General features: G+C 36.1%; 1 protein-coding gene across 3 annotated transcripts in view; it reads right to left on the bottom strand.

Moving 5' to 3' along the window:
• Positions 1 to 2,962: 2,962 nt before the first annotated feature.
• The window catches only part of DNTT (DNA nucleotidylexotransferase), an 82,079-nt gene continuing 64,073 nt past the window's right edge, over positions 2,963 to 20,968 (bottom strand). For all 3 annotated transcript variants that reach the window (XM_088059654.1, XM_088059656.1, XM_088059655.1), the window contains one exon: positions 2,963 to 4,192. In XM_088059654.1, the coding sequence (XP_087915780.1) occupies positions 4,106 to 4,192 (87 nt within the window). In that variant the 3' untranslated portion in view covers positions 2,963 to 4,105. The remainder of the gene's footprint in view (positions 4,193 to 20,968) is intronic.

The raw sequence follows: 20,968 nt of genomic DNA, 5'->3' as shown, positions 1-20,968 counted from the left end.
CCCTAAGTATTGCAACCACAAGTTTCTGGAATATAATCTACACATCCCCAGCAGAGAAATCTTCAATATTTTAATAAATGGAGATCTTTCTTGCTATTTTATATTATATCTTAATCCATAGCTTCCTTAAGAGGAAAAGACACTGAAGCTGACAGATGACTTAGAATAATTTGGACATAGTAAGTGTATATACAGCAACAAACATGAAATTATGATACTTCTGCTAGAATGGCCTTATTTATTTAATAAAAATGCACTTGACTGTTTCATATAAATATTGTTCCCTTAAAACCTCATAATGGTGGGAAAGGGTCTTGGTAGTTTTGCCATTTCCAAAAATTCCTTTGAATGAGCATGTTGATTTTGGCAAGAATGAAATGCAAAAGGAAATATACCCTTTAGTATTAATTTTTTGCACAGTCATGAAGGAACTGGAATCAAAAGTCTGCAACCATAAAAAAAAGAGTAGCTTGGTTTTCAATAAGTGTGTTTACATACTAAAACACAGAAAACTGGGAGACTTTGTACTTACCCAACAAATGCTCTCCCTCCTTCCCTCCCCATGCAGACAGGGGTGACACAACATACATTTTCACAGTATTCCATATAATACCTGGTGCTATCAAGGATGTCCTGCAGTACACCTAAGGAGCCTCTTCAACTAAAACAAGTTACATTTGATGCGTCCTGATTAAAGTGAAGGATACTTTGTGCATCTGCACAGCAGATCTGCACAGAGCTAAAAGACTGCTTGGTCTTCTTCTTAAGGGGGGTTTCCAGAGCTATCTGTCTTCATTTGTTTATGTGACTTCAACTAACCTGTTAGACCCAGGACATGGTTATTTTAACTGCACTTGCCAAAGAAAACTGTGTAATAGAAAGTAACAGCTATTCAAAAAGAGAAAGAATGTATTTCATACCAAGGAATAAGATGGTCTCACCTGAGAAAGCCAAGCAATTCTCCCTATAAACTTTAGAAAAGGTATTTAATTTGAGGATTATAACATTTGCAAATCTTCGGGGTTGGGTTTTTTTAACATTCTGGAGTTATGCAAAGTAGCAGCAGTTCTCAGGTTTGCAGTTATTTGCATAAATTCCATGTGGCTTCAGTTGTATGAGTATTAAGTTGCCCAGATTTGCAATTTTGTAGAGCTGCATAGATAGAATTAGCTTTTCCTTCAGTACATAAGTTCTTTAGACGTCAGCTGCATTATTTCCCACCAAACTAAAAACGTGTCATTTCCTTTGTCTTAAGAGATTGTTTATAAAATCATATATTACTTCAATCCATGAAAAAAAACCCAAAAACATAACAGTGGTTTTCCTTTTACTTTCCCCCAGAGACAGAATCACTTATTAATTCTTACAGAGTTAGTATGTAGATGCTTATTAAACCAGTGATCCTTCTCTACTCACTACTTGCCAAATTGCCTTGGTATAGAAGCAGGGGAGGAGAGACACACATTTTGAAAAAACAGCCTCCAGGGACTTCACAACTGAATTAGTTTGACATGATTTGTTTCTGATGAACAAGTTACCAATAACTTATCACTTTATTTTCCTCTAGGTGCATTAAAAATGCAGTCTATTAATCATTCTAGTAATTTAGGAGATATTAAGTGCACTGATCTGAAATTCTCTCTTCCCTTCCTCCTATTACAAACATTGGTCTGTTCTTGTTACAAGTGTTTGCCCTTTCCAGGCCCTGAGGCCCCACCTGTCCTTCAGGAGTTCAGAGGCTTCGCTACCGTTGACTCCAACAGTTCCATCACATGGAGGGACTTTTCACTCACACATGGATCCAGATATGCTCAGCTGACAAAGGCTTTATTTCCTTTAACCTGTTCCACCCCAGCTCTCCTATATGACTTTTATATTTAAAATTATAATTTTAATATAATTATATTCTCAGCTGACTGGTTTGGCTGGTGCTACCAGGGATGATCCTGCACACCGAGCCTGCGATAGTGACTGGGGTAGCAGCTTCTCCAGTAAGGCTGTGCACAAGAGAAGCCAACTTCTTCATGGTCAAACCATCCTGGTCATCTAAGCTGTTCTTCTCTTTAACACAACTCCTCCTTTATCAGATCCATATTTTTAAATAATAATTGATTCAGTTTTTATAATAGTTGATTCAGTGAGCAATCTGTAACATGTATTCTAAGTAAAGTTCAGAAGTTTGAAGGAAATAAAAGAATAAAGTCATATGCTGATTTCTTCTAGTCTTGGAGGAGCTGACAGAACTTGGGTTGGTACCTTTTCCCTCACAGGTAGCCTAATTATAAGTGATGCATAGACACCCATGTGATGTGAGTTATTTATTTATGTGGAATTCAGAATGTTTGATATTTTGTGTGTGTCTTGAAGTTTGCAGAAACAGCACAACTGGAATGTATAATTTCTGATAAATGTTGGCCAAGTAGAAAGAATGTTCAGACAAGGTGTAATACCTTTTGTTGTCTTCCATTAGGACTGAAAAATGTCACTGCTACTTAAGTGTCAGCATCCTGATGCAAAACACAGAGAAGATACTTCATACATCAGCACGATAAAGCAGGAAGCAATGCCAGTGCTTTCTAGTTAGAGCAGTTTAGGAAGTAGCATTGTATTTTCAGCTCAGTTAGCAAAACTGCACATAAATAGGGTGGTTTTATTGACACAGGCAAGAAGCAAATTCCTGCCATTAACACATTTTTCTGCAACCCTGACTGAGGTTTTGGAATAGTTTGCAACACAGTCCTCTAAAAGTCTATTCCCCAGCTGAAAGTAATGAGTAACAAATTAAGCATACTTTTCTTTAGGAATAAATACAGTCTGAATGTGGGAAGCCTTTACTGTCAGTAATAACTGTTGTGCACAGCCCTGTCATTGCCATTCTTTCCTCACCATGTCAAGAGGTGTAGTTAACCTCAACAAAGGAAAAAATCCAGATTTTTAAGGAAGAAAATTATGTGACCAATCCTGGAGTCGTTAAGCACCTTTATTCTGAAACGATGATTAGTAAATAGCTTCATTTCCTAAAGCACCGAATGCCCCTGTTTATTAAAGGATAAACATATTACAAATCCTTCATTGTCATTATAGTCACAAGAGCAACCTGGACATTTTCTGAAACCAAAATATCTCATAGGGCTTTTATTAGAGAGCCTCTCACATCCTAGATGAATTTCTGACTAAAGAGAGGGAATACCTTTCTAGAGCAGGCAATATCCCAACAGCTCAAGTAAAATCCAATTCCAAAGCATTCACACTTACTGAAAAATTTCCATCTATCTAAATTGAGCACAGATAATTAAAATCTTTTGTCTTGGAGCAGTCACCAACCTGACAGGTAAAACTATTGTTTTTATGCAGGTTATGATTCAAATTCCTGACTGAGGACCATTACTCCACATAACCAGAATCATCTTTAGTCCAAATCAGTATTCTAAATTTATAATATTTTTCTACACAGTTGGAGATTGCTACTGAGTTATTCCACTTTTTCTTTCAAAATCCCTTCCTGTGAAATGTTTTTTAACTCTCACTGAATTCTCAACTTGCTTATAGTTTTTGTAGAATGGTGCACTACCTGGGAAAATATTACAACTGAAGCCTCCAGTTGCTGAGATTGCAAAGTAGTTACTGCCTGGGTCATTAAGCCTTATATACAGAGCAATTTTATACATGGATTCAGCAAAATATGTAAGAAATTCAGTTAAAGACCAGCATACATTTCAGTAATGTTTTGACTCAGCTCAAATATTTTGAATTATTTATGTATTGTTGTAGCTGACTATTTTAAAAAACAAGTATTGTTCATACTAATGTTTAATTCCTACCATAAGCAAAAATCTCACCAGTTCTAAGAGTTACCCCAAAACAAGATCTGTCTTACCACTGCCATGTAGAAACTTCAAAACAAGCAAAAACTGGAAAAGATTTTGAAAAACTTAAACTCTTATCTTCTAGGATCATAAGCATGTGCAAATGGCTTCTAATACTTATTTAATTTTTTTTTGTTGTTATAGAAACACATTATATATGTATATATAACTAAACCAGACTGCAAGGTGGGCAGAAAGACCATTGCAGTCAACTGATGAATGTACACTGGCAAATAATTTTAAGCATTCCTTTCCCATGGTTCAACATAATCCAAGCCAAGATGTGCAAAGATTTCTTCCTCACTTCCAGCTTTGAGAAAGATCCTCTGTGAAAATAAAATTAAAAAGAAAGTCAATAAGGGTGTTAGAAAGAAATTTCAATTGATGTTTTTTTGCTGTTGAAAAGGAGTTAATTTTTGGCAGTTCTACCCATTGTATCCTCTATAGAATACACTGTCTTCATCAGTGTGCCTACCTTGAAATGCAAAAGCAAGTTTAAAAAGAATTTTAATGCTGCTTGATGTTTTCACTTTTAATGACTAGCTTACAACTTTGTTTTGATTTACTTTTTTAAGACCCTCAAATACAACTTAAATTTCCCTTCCATGAAGGTCAATAGCCAACTTCCTTCATAAAATCATAAACGTTTTAAAATTAATATAGTAATGTTCTCTATAAGTGCATTCAAACTGATTTGATGGTGACACTAATTGTGCATAGCCAAGCATTAAAAGCATAAATTGAAACCCAAGCTTTTTTTTCCTTTACACACACTCCTTCTGAATGTTTTATAGCAAAATGCAGTTTAGTTTTTTCCTACCTGCACTTCTGATAATACAGGAGATAATTTTTACACAAGGACACTCACAAGCCTACCTCCCATATGATGGCTGATATAATAAAGTACATAGCCTTATGCATTCCTTTCATCACTAAAGTACAATAATAATTTTAAAAACTGCTAAGGTAGGTGAATATCAAAACAGTGAAAACCTCACAATTTAGAGATTGGAAGCAAGAAAGAATAGTTAATATTTCAGCAATTCCTGAATCATTTGAAGTCTAAATCAATGTTCAACTCTGAAAAATCAAGCTCTAGTGTTGCAAAAACTTCAGGGTTGAGTTTCTACATTTACTCCCTATTGTGAAAGAGGAGATGTTGTCTAGAGAGCCCTCTGACAGATTCCTTCGAGTAAGGAGACTCTCTGACTGCCACAATGTTTAGGAACATGCCAGCACCTCTGCTCTGTCAGCAGGGCCTCCAGGAGGGCTGTGCTATCCAGCACACCCATGGGAATGGGTCAGGAAGAGGAGTCCATAATTAGATCAGAGTAGACCCATGGTATGGTGGAACAACTTCTGGCACCAGAGATTCACAGCTGAGAACTGAGTGATTAAAGTTGTCTCTGCAATAGCATACTTTATAAGTTTGCTTATAAAGCATAGAAAAATAATATTCCTTTTTTTATCTAGGAAGTTCAAATTTCAAATTCTGGAATAACAGGAACCTACAAATAACACTGAACAGCAGAAATACTGGACTTTCTCACATAGACAAGAGAAGAAAACAATGGTAGAAAATATAAATTGAACAGAATGATAGAACAGGAAAGAAGACATCAACAACTGCCCAAGAAAACAATGGTAGAAAATATAAATCGAACAGAATGAAAGAACAGGAAAGAAGACATCAACAACTGCCCACTGAATAACAATACTGGGGATATTTTGTTCCTCAGGTGTCTCCTGGGATGACAGGATTTTAGGGATGTTTTTGTTATTTCTTTTTTTCCTTTTAGTATTACTAAGAAAAAGAGGGCAATCATACACCTACATTACTGCAAAAAAAAAGAATAAAAGTAAAACAAGAAAAAAAATCTTACACTTGTAGACAGATGTTACAGACACTATTTAATAGAAGCTCCTCATATCTCTGAGACCCCAAATGGCATTCCATTTCTTTTGTTCTGTCACTTTATGTTTTCCTGCAAGCTAAACTCATTTCATTTGCTTGACAGGGAAAATTTCTAATACAAAGTATTTGATGCTGAATACCATTCTCAGTAGCTACAAGCAATGTTACTAAATGAATCTCTGGCTGGTATCTGCCAACTGTGTTAGCAATGTAAGTGTTATTAATGTTAATCATAACCTATGATTTTCCTTCTATGTCAATCTATGCAGAGCTTATACAGTGGTGCAAATTTGATTATTGCATTCACTACCATTCTTTCTTGGTTTTTTTTCTTTTTGCCCAAGAGAAGTAATGAACTGCTTGCTTAGTTGTGATTTTATTTCATCTTCTTACTAATATTCTGCAGATCCAAAACATGCCCCATTCAACATCAATCAAATGTACAAAAAAACAATGCTCTGGAGCTTCTGGTACACTCTTCCCTTATCCCATTTAATCAATACTGTTATTTCAATGGATGTAAATATTACATTTGTGGTTGTAAACATGACCATTAACTACACCTAATGTAGAACAATTGCCATCCAAATGTTTTCTTATATGAATTGCTACTTTCTATTTTTCTTTTTGGTATTAATGATCAATAACACTTTTGATGAAAGAGAAGCAGAGATTGAAGGCAGAGAGCTAGCACAGCTTTATGATATCCTATCATGACCAATGCTCATGTATGTTGTATTTCTCCTGTACTTGGTTTCATATCACATTTTAGTATGATGAATCCAGAAAAAAAAAAAAAAAAAACACATTACTTAATAAAGCAGAATTCTGGTTTTAGTTATCCCCATCAGCAGTAGCCAACAGCCCAGCCTTCTTGACAGGCACACATTTAATTTTATTCCAAGCAGACTGATGTCCTGCTGTTTATTACCAAATTATTTGGCAATAACAGTGTATTGCCCAATACCAAAATAAATAGTATATTATGCTTGAGTAATACTAGGAAAGTCTTAGCCTGTCACTATAGCATTTCATTACTATTTAACCCATCTCAAGATGAACTTAGAAAATTACTTTGAAGTACCCAAAAATAGAAGTCAGTACCACATATTATCATTGATGAAATGGGATTTGATGGTTCTGAACCAGCAGAATCTGCTGCAGAGTGAAGTACTCCAGGTTTGTATGTGAAATCCACTGTTCTGAAGATGAGACACGTGGTGGAAATTTGATTAATTTCTTTCTTTAAATCCTTATAATCCTTGGTATTAGCTGAAGAACAAGAATTAAGTATGAAGTTTCCTAATTGATTACTGGCATAATTCTGCTTTATAAACTATTTGAACAATTGTTCTTGAATAAGTCACAGCCAAACTGTGCCCTAAAAGACCAAGTAATTTCCTTCCATATCCCATTTTTCCTACTCTTTTCAGAGCTCTGACTTTTATATGCTTTACAGCCGTGAGTCAGAAAGAATGCAGTCATACTCTAGCAGATTTCATTATCCTTTGGAAAATTACAACATTGTGTATGAAGCACATCCCTTCCTTTTGCAAAAGACCCTGAAGGACCATAAACACTAAGGTCTGTCTGGAGTCCTTCTGACATACTGTTACATGAAATAAATTGGGGAGGGGAGGAAGGACAGAGAGATTATTGCCAACAGTATCTTGTTAACAGTTTACAAAATACTCTTTGATATAACTTTGCTTCTGGACAAGCACCTGGAATGTCATTAACATACACATTTATTCTAACCTTTTCTTTGTGTCCAGGATTATGCTGCATGCTTTAAAATGGCAAAATCTTCATAAAATGTTTAGGCATTTTAATTTTTGTCTTCTATCATTGATTTTTCTATTGTTTAACGTGTGGCACATATTCAAATCAATTTAATTACCTTAATATTTTATTTTCCTTTTGCAATTATTAACGTGGAGATACAATTACAATATGATCATACCTAACTTTGTAGTTCTACTGGTACACTGAATGATAAATACCAAGCAGTCTAAACCCCCATCACTTTATGTCTCAAATTATCACAGTGGCGTAAGCAAGACAATGATAAATGAACAACAGAAAAGAAGAGGACAGACTGTCATTTGCAAACTTGGAACTTAATTGTTCATTGTGCTTGGACAGAGTCCATTCTAAAAATAAGATTTATGGGTAAAGTCAGTTGTAGATGAATGATGATAGCAACAGGACTTGCTTAATCAGCCATGGTCAAAGATACCGCAATGCACCTTAAACTTCTTACACATGTATTTGTCACTTTAGTGACATCTTCACAAGTCATCACTTAAGTCAATTGAAGAGTTTTAATTAAAGATAAATGGGACAAATTATAAGAGGATGCTGCTTGCATTCCTTGCAACAGTTTCTTTAGATATGAAAGGCCATGGCCTTCAGTGAAGCAGTGCACCATAATGTCAGACCCACAATTGATAGAGTATACCTCAATGGCTTATCAGACTAAAAGTACAAAGCTGTTAAATTGGTCTCATTTCCTTTTTCTCTGATCCCATTTACTCAAACAGTATTTGTATCCTTGAAAAAATAATTAACAAAAGGGGCTTACAGAAAGAATTGTGAAGGCAGAAACAGAAGCAATGCATCATATCTTCCACACTATTGCCAGTGAGAATACTCTGTGTGTTTACCTGACCTGAGTGTTACCCCCCTGTTCTCTGCCCCTGGGCCAGCTCTCCAGTTCAGGTGTTGATGCACCACCAGGGCACATGGGTCACACCAACACTGCAGAAACTTTAGGAAGAAGCTGTATTTACTAAATCAGCCTTTTATAATGTGTACCTGGCGGTGCGGGTATATATTTCATTACTTTGTGACTTTTGAATTATTTTGACCTAAACTCCTGCATACAAGCTGAATATTTTCAGCTTGTGAGACAGTCTGAGCACTGCATCAAGGAAGTGTGTGCAATCACATATCCACAAAACAATGCGTGAAGTATTTTTATTTCAACATTTCCTGCAATTTTTAGATTGACTGCAGCTATCTTCTGTACTCAGTGGTCCCATTTTATAGTGTTCAGTGCAAGGTTCTGACAATAAATGGGTAGAGCATTAAGTTAATTTTCATCTGTGAAAATGCTGAAATAATCAAATACTGAAATAAAACCAACAGGTTAGAATAGGTGCAAACAACCAACACTTCTATGGGAGAATTTCTGAGACTACTATAGCAACTATTGTTAAAACATTTTTAAGCAAGTAGCTGTAGTACATTCAATTTTTACTTGATATATGAATACTAAATGTAATATGTGACCACAGCCCCAAGAAACTTCTTTGAATCCACAAAATACTGAGGAGAAAAGAAATAAAAAGACATTTGGAAGCTTGAAGTAGTCACATTCTTATTTACTGTATGATCAGAATTGCAAGAAAGTTTTGCTTGCTCTACATTGTTCTTTAAAAATAGAAATTAGGCCTGCCTGAAAGGTAAGAAAAGAAGGAAAGAACAAAGAGAACAGAAAGCAAAAAATATGTTGTTCCATCAACTGTTCAAATTTTGCAAAGCTAAAAATGTCTAGGCACCCACCTAGTGCTTTATACCTACATAATTGCATTTGCTTGCTATTTTTGAGAGTTAAAAGTGCCTGTGAGTGACAGTACACAAATCCAGTGAGAAGAAAAGGAAGGTCTCAGTGCAAAATTAAAGACACCCCAAAGGGTTTTTCATTTGAGTACAGTGAGCTGCATGGATTTTTGGTGAACCTTAGCAAACAAGCCTTATGAAATCATACAAGTTCAATTCTGTTTTCCACTGGGAAGCCTGAGCTGCCTCAAGAGCTTGAATACCTCCATTAGCTTACAATGAAAAATAAACTTGAAAACACAGAGGTCATAAAAAAGTCATCCCCTAGCAAGGGAAACATAATTTTCAAACAAAAACTTGAGTTCCAAAGCCAACCACTGAATGTTTTGAATGCAGATGTCTAAGAATCCTTGGCTGTGACAAGGACCACTGTCAAAGCAACTGAGTCATGAAAGCCAAAGAGAAGATGAGACAGACAGGCAGAGCATATGTTTGTTTTAGCCTCACACTTACATCTTCTCTAAGAAAGGTCAATCAGAAGAAAGGTAATCAGATTATACAGACTGATTGATGAAAAATTATACAAATTCACTCCACGGCACAACTAATTGGACATCCTATTTATTGACAATTAAGTTATTGCAAGCCCCAGAATAAACACTTTGAGTTGTATATATCCTTGATCCCCATCTAATTGCATCAATGCAATTAGATTTATCCTGGAATCATAAATATGTAGATGCTACTAACATTTTCTAAAAATAAGTAAAAAAAACCCCGTAGGACAGGAGGACAGAAGGGAGGATGTCAGTGACAGGGTAGAAAAAGGCTAAAGCCAAACCTTTAATATAACAAGTCGAGCTATTGAATGATTGACTTGACATGACCCCCTCATGGGCCTCCTATGCTAACAGCTCTTACCAGACTGAACATGCTGATGAGCTTCTGAAGTTCAGCACTTCCATATTGAGAGTGAGCCCAATACACATAACAAGATAGGAAGGTAAAACTGAATAAAGTAGTGAAAATTTCAGTGGAACTAGAGTTCAGACATTTCTGAATTGATTTTTCTTTCAGGTAGATGCAAACTCAGACTAAAATATCTAATATAATGACTCAGAACATTTTACTCAAGTCAAAATTTACAGAACCACAAAAATTTACTCCAACCACCAGCCAGCGAAAAAGAAAACAAGAGACCTTAGAATAGAGCAATAGTCTAGATAAACTTAATAGGGTCTTAGTTAAGACTTGCAGCAGGTTGAGTAAAAAGCTTAACCTGCTCTTGTTTCATGGATAAGTGGGTTAGTGGGTTTCTGAGAGGAAGGTGCAGGCAGTGAGTGGAAAAGTGATTCAGCAAAAGGAGCAGCTGCAAGAGAGAAAAAGGATGTTGCAAACTTCAAGTGTTTCAATTTTTTCCTGTTCAAAAGTTTACTTGCAAAAAGATGTTCCCACCTTCCTCATAATCAAAAAGCAATCACTTTCTGGAGCGATCTTTCGCAGACCACTTTGTTGATTAACTGGTCCAGATAAGAGTTCTAAAAGTTGTAAGCCACAAGGCCTGAGGAAACCTATCAGAAAAAGCATCATTACTCTTCATAACAATAGCTAGGAACTGATTTAAAGAAAAATAAGCATTTTGCTGACATAATTATCATATAATTATGTGGTTTTGTCTATATTTGAGTTTGCTAATCTAAAGACAAGCATCATTACTTGGTTTATATTGATTTAATTGATTATTATATGACTTATAAAAATACAAATAATGTTAGTGAAAGCTAGCCTCTCCCAAGTATATTTCTTTAAAATCTTCCCTAAATACCTAGCTCCATGCTATTTTCTACCCTTACCATGTGGAACTTGAGTCACTGAGCATCACCTTAAGTAGGAGTAGGGCTACATATACAGTAGGGCTGTATTTCACATGCTATACGTCAAAAAGGAATACATACTGTAACAGAGCAAGATTTCTACTAAAATTACTAAAAGGAGCCCAGAGCCACCATCAACACCTAAAAATTATTGACATCAGTATCAGAATTTAGTGATATCAAGGTTAAGCCACAGAGACTATGATTCCATTTCTTTTTAACAGATTAATGTGAATCTGCTTGATCTCTCCATGACCAGGTGCATCTCTTGCACCAGGATTTCCATCTGTCATTCAGGTCTGTCATGTTGTGCCAGGCAGCCTTGCCTTCAGCATCACAGCCAGCTCCATTCCCTCTCTACTGACCTGCCATGACCAAGGTAAAAGCAGGAAACAAGCGCTGAGCAAGAAGCCGGCAGTTTTCTCTCCCTTCTCTATGTTACTGCTAACTTTACAAGAATGAATGTTGCACATTTTTGGTGGAAAACATAAATCTGCTCTGAGCTTTAGCAAACAAATAGCTTTGCAATTTTATACCACTTACAGACCCAGAATTTTGTAAAGCAACTGTAGAGAAAGCTTTACGGAAGATCCATAAATTCCTGCAGTGCACTGACTGATAGTAGGTTGAGTGCCTTCAATCAACAATGAAAGTGTGGGAATGCAGCATAACACTGATCTGTAAAATAGTGGCTACTTCTCTGAAATCTCCAGCTGATCATCAGGTAGACAAAATTCTAACAGGAGTCACTGTGTTCAGTAACCTTCACAGCAAGCAAAATGATTTTATGGAGAGGGTGGGGAGGAATCAGAGGAAGAAAGTAAGGCTAAGTAAAGCAATTTCCATATAAAAATGCATACAATCCTGCCATTATGTAAGCGCTTTCAAAAAATTGTACTCAATAATTTGTACTCTTGCATAGTATGAACACTGCCAGAAAGCACCGTGGAAAAGTGAAACTTCTCATGGTCCTGATATTCAGATTGCTATCCAGCCTGAGAGGGACAGCAGCTCATTCCACCAGCACTCTGTCAGACAACATTCTCAACATGAAACATTGCTTGATGAAAAAAACATTACAGAATCAAGCCCCAAGGAACTGTGTAGTAATTACCCATCAGAATTTAGCTTCATTATGGTCAACACACATTGTTTATACTTTGTGGATAATCATAACATCTGACAATCTTTCTTCTTTCCTAAACAACATGACTAGCAACTTTCAGGTGGTTTTCCTTCTGTGCTTTTCCCAGTCTTTTTAATTTGTTTTTTTTTGAAGAGGTTTGTTTTTAAAACTGGCTATTGGTGATTTTTGCTTTGCTTGTAATTAGACATTTTACTAAATATTTAAGCTATGTTTATGAATGAGACTATCAACAGCACAAACAAATTTATAATTATAGAACATAAATGCTGAAGTACTAATTGTGCTAGAAATGTGAAGTATGTCAACAAATTCAATAATAATATCCCACAATGTTGGCAGACACTATGTATTTTTCATTTGACAATATCATAACAGTTTTCAGTAGGAATAACCTGAACTTTCTCATACAATATATTATCTCTGTATGTAATTTTAATGTTTAACTGATATTTTCTGCAGTAATATTCACATCAGCATGCCAGCCTTAAAATAAAATCTAATCTGTCCTAAGCCAGCTACAAATAAGATGATAAATAAATCAGAGAGAAAAGAATTACTTTTTGAAATGACAGTACAACAAACCATGACTGAAAAAGCAGTATTGCAAGCATTACCCATTGACTTGATACCCTCAGGCAAAATCATGTGTAATGATGCAAAATAATGCAGTGGAATTTATTCTAATAATTCTGGGCATGAATAATTTTTGAATGTAATAGAAGCCATAATCATAAATTCTCATTTCATTTTACCACTGGACATGTCCTGTGCTTTTAATCAGAAACACCAGACTGGAATGATTCTCTTAAACTCGTCTCTCGCTCTCATTACAGGTTTATTGATATTAAATTCTGAACAGTAACAAGTAAATTAATCAAGTAAAATAGAATAATCAGGCTAATATTAGAATATTCTAGGCACTTACCCAACTATATCATAACATAGTGTAACAAAATACCTTCATGTTTTCTACATGCAATCTACTTACTCCAAGTAGTTTTGATGAAAGAGAAAGAAAAAGACCAGTGCTGAAATACTGACAGTTTGAAAAATAAAATATTAAAAACATTATCTGTTGACTTAACAGAACTTGCTAAAATTTAGTTTGTAAACAAGACCATGTTGTACATAAAATGGAACTATTGTCTGTTAAATATGACAGATCTGTGGTTATTTTGTTGCAAAACACTACATTGTTATGCATCCAATCTCTCATTACAATTTTAAAAATTAAAAACATTCCACAACACATTGCCATCCAGACTAAAATGTTTTCAGTTCGGGGCACACAAAGTCAAAGAAAACTTGGAACTTCCTATCTGACAACACAGGCAAAAGTTTTAACATGTTAAGTAGCACAGTGTTGTAAACAAAAACATACCAAAAACTTATTGGCCCTGCAGTTCTCTGACAATCTCTCTACAACCACAAAGTCCTTAAAATATTCTCAGGGATTATTTCCTTTTTCACTTTAGCTATGCTTACATTTCACTTTAAGTCTGTGTTATTTACAGCAGTTTTGTCAAATACTGTTGGTTATTTTGTATTTTAGCTTATAAAGCTTTGTAAGTGAATGAAATGAGAAAAATGCAGAATCCTGGATTTTATGAAACTCAGTTGTGAGTAATTCATATGGGATTACTATAAACAAACCACTTCAGAAGAACTTTATTGGGATTGCAAAATCAAATACCTGCAATTTAAGAAATCCCAGAATGTGGTGGATTGAATTTTGACCTTAATTCAATTTTCCTATGTTTATGCACAGAGACTTAATTTCTTCAAAGAAATGCTGCTTACTTCAAATCCTGTAAGACTCTTAGGCTTTGTTCACTATCCAGGAAATGTACTGTGCTACAGGGCTAACAAATATTTGCTGACAGCATGGACACAATCTTGAGTTGCAGACCAATGTGGAATCAATCAGTCTTAGGAAACTGAGCTTTTATAATCTGTACCTGTTCTAGCTCCCTGTCTTTGTTACTCCCCTATGCTAAATTGTTGATGTCTGCTCTCAGGTTTCTAATGTAACTCTAGGCTCCTCACATCATATCCAGAGTGAACTGAGATATGCATGGTTTACTCGGTTAGTTGGGTCAACAGAGCCTTTACCTACCTTTTGTAGCTTAGAGCATTGCCCTTGATGAATTTAATTTATTTTTCAGTCCATCAAACTTCCACTTATATCTCTTCCCTGTCATTCTATTTTTGTGCCCCTTTTTTGGTTGTCTCTTCAACCAACTTACCTTTCCACAATGGAGCTGCTAATTCAACCTATCTTTTCCATTCCCCATTGCTTTTTCTGGCCACTCTGCACTTCTCAAATTTGTACATTCACCATCCCCTTCTGACTCCCACTTCCTATGCCACTTTCCTCTCTGGTCCTCAGCTACTTTCTTTTCCAGCTTCCTCTCTACCTAGCTTCTCAAGTTAATTACTTTCTTCTTTAGACAGAAAATATGAGACTTGGTAACCGACCCCACATCCAATAACTTACTCCAGCAGACTGATTGAATAACTGAATTAAAACAATTGAAAATTATTGGTTCTGTACTGGTCTAGAAATTAAAATGAGTAAAAAGGTATAGTCAAAATATTCAGGATCTGTACCTACTTATGCATTTTGAGAGATGTCTTTTCATTAGCAATACAGGTTTCACTGAACTGCTCCAAAAACACACCAAGCATAGGAAATGACAATTAGGTACTTTTATCTTTGTGTTAGATGTACAGCTCACTATTGCAAAGAGATTAGGTTTAGCTAAATATATATATATATATATATATATGAATTACATGCAAACTTTGTAAAAATGACCAATTATATGCTGTATGAGAAACATTTAAAATGCTAAGAGAACACTGAGGAGAAAGCACACTTTGTAAGAAAATGCATAATAATTTTTTAACTTACCAAGAGGTAAGAAAAGTAGATTATTTTAATTCTTAATTTTCAAAAATAGACAAGGTGCAAAAAGAAAAAAATCACCCAAATCACATATGCAATTTTCACTTTCCTGAGAGTGAGAAGAATTGAAACATAAATGAAAGTATGTGCATCTGTTTACAATTACTCAGTATTTAATTGTAGTAATCTTAGAATCACAGATTCTATTAGATTGGAAAAGACCTCTGAGATCATGAGTCCAATCTATGACCCAACAACACCATGTCAACCAGACCATGGCACTGAGTGCCACATCCAGTCTTTCCTTGAACACCTTCAGGGATGGCGACTCCATCAGATCCCTGTGCAGCTCATTCCAATACCTAATCACCCTTTCTTTGAAGAAATTCTTCCTGATGGCCAATCTAAATCTCCTCTAATGTAGCTTGAGACTGTGTCCTGTCACTGTTGCCTGGGAGAAAAGGCCAAGCCCCACAAAGCTACAACTCCCTTTCAGTTGTATGGAGCACAGTGGAAATCGATATTATAAATTTTGGATCTTTATGTTTACTGTAGCTTTAATCCAGTCATTGTTGCAGATGTCTAAAGCAAACTCTGCAGCTGCAGCATGTTTAATTCATCAAGATGTTCTCAAGGCTGATTATATCACCATTATAACTTTATAATTTTAGAGCAGCATCTGCCAAAATAAGATTATAACTTCCAGTTTTTACAGAGCCATAAAAAATGTCTCTTTAACTGTGCAAGTAAACTTCTGCAAGCATATTTTTCAATGAAAGGTAGTGTGCAGTACATTTTCTCAGATGATACCAAAAAACTGACTCAGAGACTGTAACTACTGAATACACAATTAAACACTGTGAATATTACACAACTTTATGTAATGAATGAGGTTATAAAATCATAGATAGCTCTTCCTGGTGATACAGATTCTTGAGAAGTAATGTGTTAGGCAGTGAAAGGTAAGAATACCTGTTCAGAAAACAAAGCTGGCTTTTTATTAGGAGACATATTTATAAAGTTCTGGCAGAGCAGGTAACTGCCCAGCCCCCTGCAGTCAGTCTGGCTTCCTCAGAGCAGTTTCTGTCCTCTGAGCCAAGCCACCACAGGAGAACATGAATGTGACTTTTTGCACCAGCCTGGCCACTGTCAGGTAAGCCATGTTTCAAAATAAAAGTCACAACACAGATGCAGACTCAGCCAGAGAAAAAATTGAATATTATGAGGGAGGCTAGAAGCTCAAGGATGTTGCCAGGCATGGCTGGATGGGCTGCCTGCTGCAAACACAGAGGTTGTGAAGCAACTACTTGGGCAAAAGATGAGCAGTAGCAGAACTCAGACGCTCTGAAGCCAGCTCACCAGAGCATTACTGTCATAAAATAGTCATTTACTGGGGCTGTAAACACACTGGGGCTGTAATCACACTTTACAGATACATGCTAAGGCAGGCAGGACAAGCCCTGCCTGAAGAGTCAGACAGGTTTTTTGTAGACAGGAATTCATTCTGCAGGCAAGTGGTAAATGACTGTGCAATATTTGTGGTGACAACTGAGTGCATGTGAGCTTCACAGTGTGAAAGAAATCCCAGGATAAATTTCCCCTTTCATGCTTATTATGGACTCCCAAGAAAAAGTAAATTTCTCTTAAAAAAAACTAGGATCACAGAATCTTACTGTATTCAGTGTAACCTGCAGAGCACTTAATGGCCTGCAAAGATGGGTCCCATTATGAAGTTTTCAGAGCATCTTGTGAATTTGTAATTCAGAACAGTTATATAAACCACCTCTCATGTTATTCAACAACTAAACAACATTTCATGCCTTCAAATTCATACAAGGTTTTTTAAATGCAAAATTGACATCAATCAGTCATCTGTACAGTGTCATATTTTTTCAAATATTTCTCTAATAGAAAACATTAAAGGACCTATTTTCCATCTTAAATTTACATAGGACATAAAATTAATAATTGCTTTCTGCCTCAATGACTCTTCAAAATAACACTAAGCTCATGATCCTTCTCCTACAAAAAAATATCAACCTGCAATGTCAGTGCAAGAACATTCATATGCTAATAATTCAATTAATCTATTATACCTTAAGAACTCAATATATTTCACAAAAAAAAAAGAGCAATGCTAATGGTTTACATCACTTCATTTTTCTGCCATGAACTGCATAAAGTAATAACTGGACTTGAAAGGGATTTTCTGGAATATTGTGAAAATATATGGGTTTATACAAGTTATAAATCAGAATTTACAAGACAAATTCAACCCTCCAATCTCACACCTGAGAGAATTTCCATTGGTGAGTGGTGTATAAAATGCAGGAGAGAGACACTTTCTACATGGCCACAAACCAGGCAGGAAACTGTTCCACATTCCATCCTTAGAAATCTCCTGGCATGGAAGGGGAATAGAGAAAAGTACCTGCAGCATCCCATCCCACTGCTCACTCAGCTCGATTCTCCCATGCTCCCTTCAGTGCCCAAAAGATAGCAATTTGAGGAAATAGATCAGTCAGAATTTCTAGTATGGAACAGTTGAAGTTAGTTCCTGTTTCATGCAGAGCTGGTTCTGAGTAGCTACTGAACAGCACACAGCATCAAGAAAAATAAATATACTCTGAATGAAAGGAAAGAGCAATAGAGAACCCCACTGCAGCTGAAACTATGTGACATACAGTAAGGAAGTTTTAAACCTCATTCTTCACTGTAACTCCAAATTGTTACCAAAATGTAAAAACAAACAAAAAGATGTTTATTTTCCTATGGATTCTGAAGTATTTGGAAATGGTGCTAATTTTTAATTAATTCAGATAAGGAAGCTTATTTAGGAAACAATAGTGAAAAAGGCTGATAAATCCTGCATTTTAAAAAGTTATATTCATCCACAGTATAAGTGGTAGGGCTGGGTTTTGCACAGAACAGTAGATCATTCAAAAGCATTTTCTTTAATTAAGTTTGGGATATCCTCACAGCAAGCTGTACTGAGAAAGATGGTATATGGATTTGGCTGGCTGAAAATCACTAGAATGTAACTTCCCAGGATTCCCAGACAAGAGAGAGTTCTAGGGAGCAGTATTTCTACCTAACACGTGTAACACACGTCACACAAAAAAAAATCACATTGCCTTTTGAACAGATCTAATCAGCAACTCACTAATGAATTTTACTTTGTTGGAATTTTCCTACTCATTTATCCTGGGTGTTCCATGAAAATGATGTAATTATCATAATACTGCCCTGAAAAAATGTCACAAACCAATAGAACCTAGTTCACCAGGCACTTTAAAAAAAATCTAAGCCTCTTTGAGCTCCTGCCAGCTTGCACATCTTCTCAATAACCTGCCTGACAGGCTACTGGGAGCCTGAGTTCAAATAAACCATTTTAGGTACTTCAGAGCCAGGGTCCCCAGAGCTCATTCGCTCCTGGAGCAGCCACCCAAGCAAATGCCTCAGAGCCTGCAGCCCCAAGAGCTGTGTGAGCTTTGGAGCTTTGGAACAGTCTGATCCATGGATTGTTTTACAAAGCCAGGATTTAGAAAGAAATTCCTTTGGCAGAAAGTGCCAACATTTTGACTTTCCCTCTTAGAGACCAAGCAAATTTTGAATAATCAAAATTCTGCATTAAACCTTTGTTCTCACTTCTAGTTATAGAGAAAGACAAAACACCGGATGATCAAAATTCTTCATTAAACTGCAATAGCTTTTTCTTCAGTAGTTAACTACTTACCATTACTGCACATTTCCATCACGGGAGCTAGGTTTTACTGCTGGGAAGTGAGACCAAGGAAGGCTAAATTACCTGCTTAAAACTACAGAGAAAATTCGGCTACAGAGTGAGACAAGCTGCAAGCTAAAAGTCAAACCTCTGGACCATCCTCATTCCTTAGCCTGTGTCACAACAATGTGTAGACACTTAAGCTCACACAATCATCCCTTCATGCTAAATGTCAAATGCTAAATTCTTTCTCATGCTGCCTTTTCACAAGTCAAATTAGGATTACAAGAGGGATCAGAAAACATTCAGAGAATAGAGAACATGACAGCCTGAAAGTTGACTGTGTTCTCTGATGTCACATCTGACCTAGTACGTGACCCTTTGGCTGCCTGCAACCTTGTCATTCTAGCAGCCAGTGCAAAAATCCAGTAACAGAGTCCAGCTTCAGATGCTCTCCACAGGGCCATTCTGCATGGAAAGATATTCTACTCCAGCTAACAGCACCACAGTTGGTAAAGCCACCAACAACCTCTGTAGCTCCAGAATCTTATTCTGGGTTGCTGATATGGAAAAAGGATATTCATTCCACAAGGACAGCTCCTTTAAGAATAGAAATCCTGTGGTTTGCCAGCCACTTTAAAAATTACTTTCAAAATAATAAAACATTAAGAGAAAGTAAATCACATAATTCTTGCATTTTCCTATAAACATATGATTATTGCTGATCTAAAAGACAGATATTTAAAAATAAAACAGACTTTGGAGCTATATCTTCTTTAGTTAGATCCACTAGATTTCTCTCTATTTCACCCAGGGAAAAAGCTGTCAGGATGTTGTCAAAACTTTTCAACAATGTCCTAGTATGCACACCACTGTCCAGAGACAATGCACATTGTACTCAAAATTGTTTTATTGTGGGTTAAGGAATAATTTTCCCCAACCTAACACAGAGTGTCAAAACAACTGTTGATGCCCTGATTTACAGACTAAGTACCTTAATTTTCCTATGGAAGAGCCTGCTGTTCAGCTGATCTGACTTATGCTTCATAGAGAAAAATTTTTTTTTTTTTTGCAAAACCATTTCTATTTTTATTAGAAAGCTTGTTCATTCATGAACAGGGAAATTTTTACAATGAGAATTTTATTTGCCTATTCATAAAAATGTCATGTCATTTGTAGAGCAATAATACCATAGGGCATGGGGAATGTACATCTTCGCTTTCTTCCTTGCCACTGATCAATGAACTCCATTCTGTGAGAGTGGGGATCATAGTAAGGTTTGACCTCCAGCTGGTGTAAATCACAGGAACTACATACCTCAGGTTGGTATATACAAGTGCTGATTTCCATGCCTTTAGTACACAGTTCTACAGTCACATGGATTTGAACATACACTCATCTTTTCACTTAAAAGAGGCTGACAGATAATTGGTCACAAATTTAAAATTTTCTTGGTCACAATTTTCCTATGAAAGGAAGATCTACAGAATGCCCTTCTTATTACAGAACTGAAAAAATCATTAGTTTGATAATTGCACACTGTCTTCCACAACTAACAAATATATGAAAAAGATTCATACTAGAAAGAAAAAAAAAATAAATCAAGGCTGAGGAATAATTTCACAGTGTAACTTTGTAACGAGTCCCTGGAGAAAATTTCTCTTCCTTTTGTTCCCATCTGCAAAGCTACGTAATTGATTCCTAACTGCTGCGTTAATGCTCCCAATTCCTGGCAGAATCCCTTTGGAAATACATTAAAGTAAGCAGGACTCTCTCCTGCTGCAACCCTTTGAACACTGGAATCTGGGATTCTGTGACACGCATCACGTTTCAAGCAGTGGGCCACAGTGCAAGCATCTGTGCCAAAGGGCTGATAAATATTAATATAGGAGAATAAAGTATACTGAATTATATATTGAAATGTAGAGCAAATCAGGAAACTGTTTTCTTTTGTAATGAATGACATTCTC

This window comes from Pseudopodoces humilis, chromosome 9 (genome assembly GCF_049639895.1).
Source record: "Pseudopodoces humilis isolate 2021_Gansu_Grassland_sample_001 chromosome 9, ASM4963989v1, whole genome shotgun sequence".
NCBI lineage: Eukaryota > Metazoa > Chordata > Aves > Passeriformes > Paridae > Pseudopodoces > Pseudopodoces humilis.
Note: the sequence above shows the minus strand (reverse complement) of the source record. Positions and strands in the feature narration are given on the sequence as shown.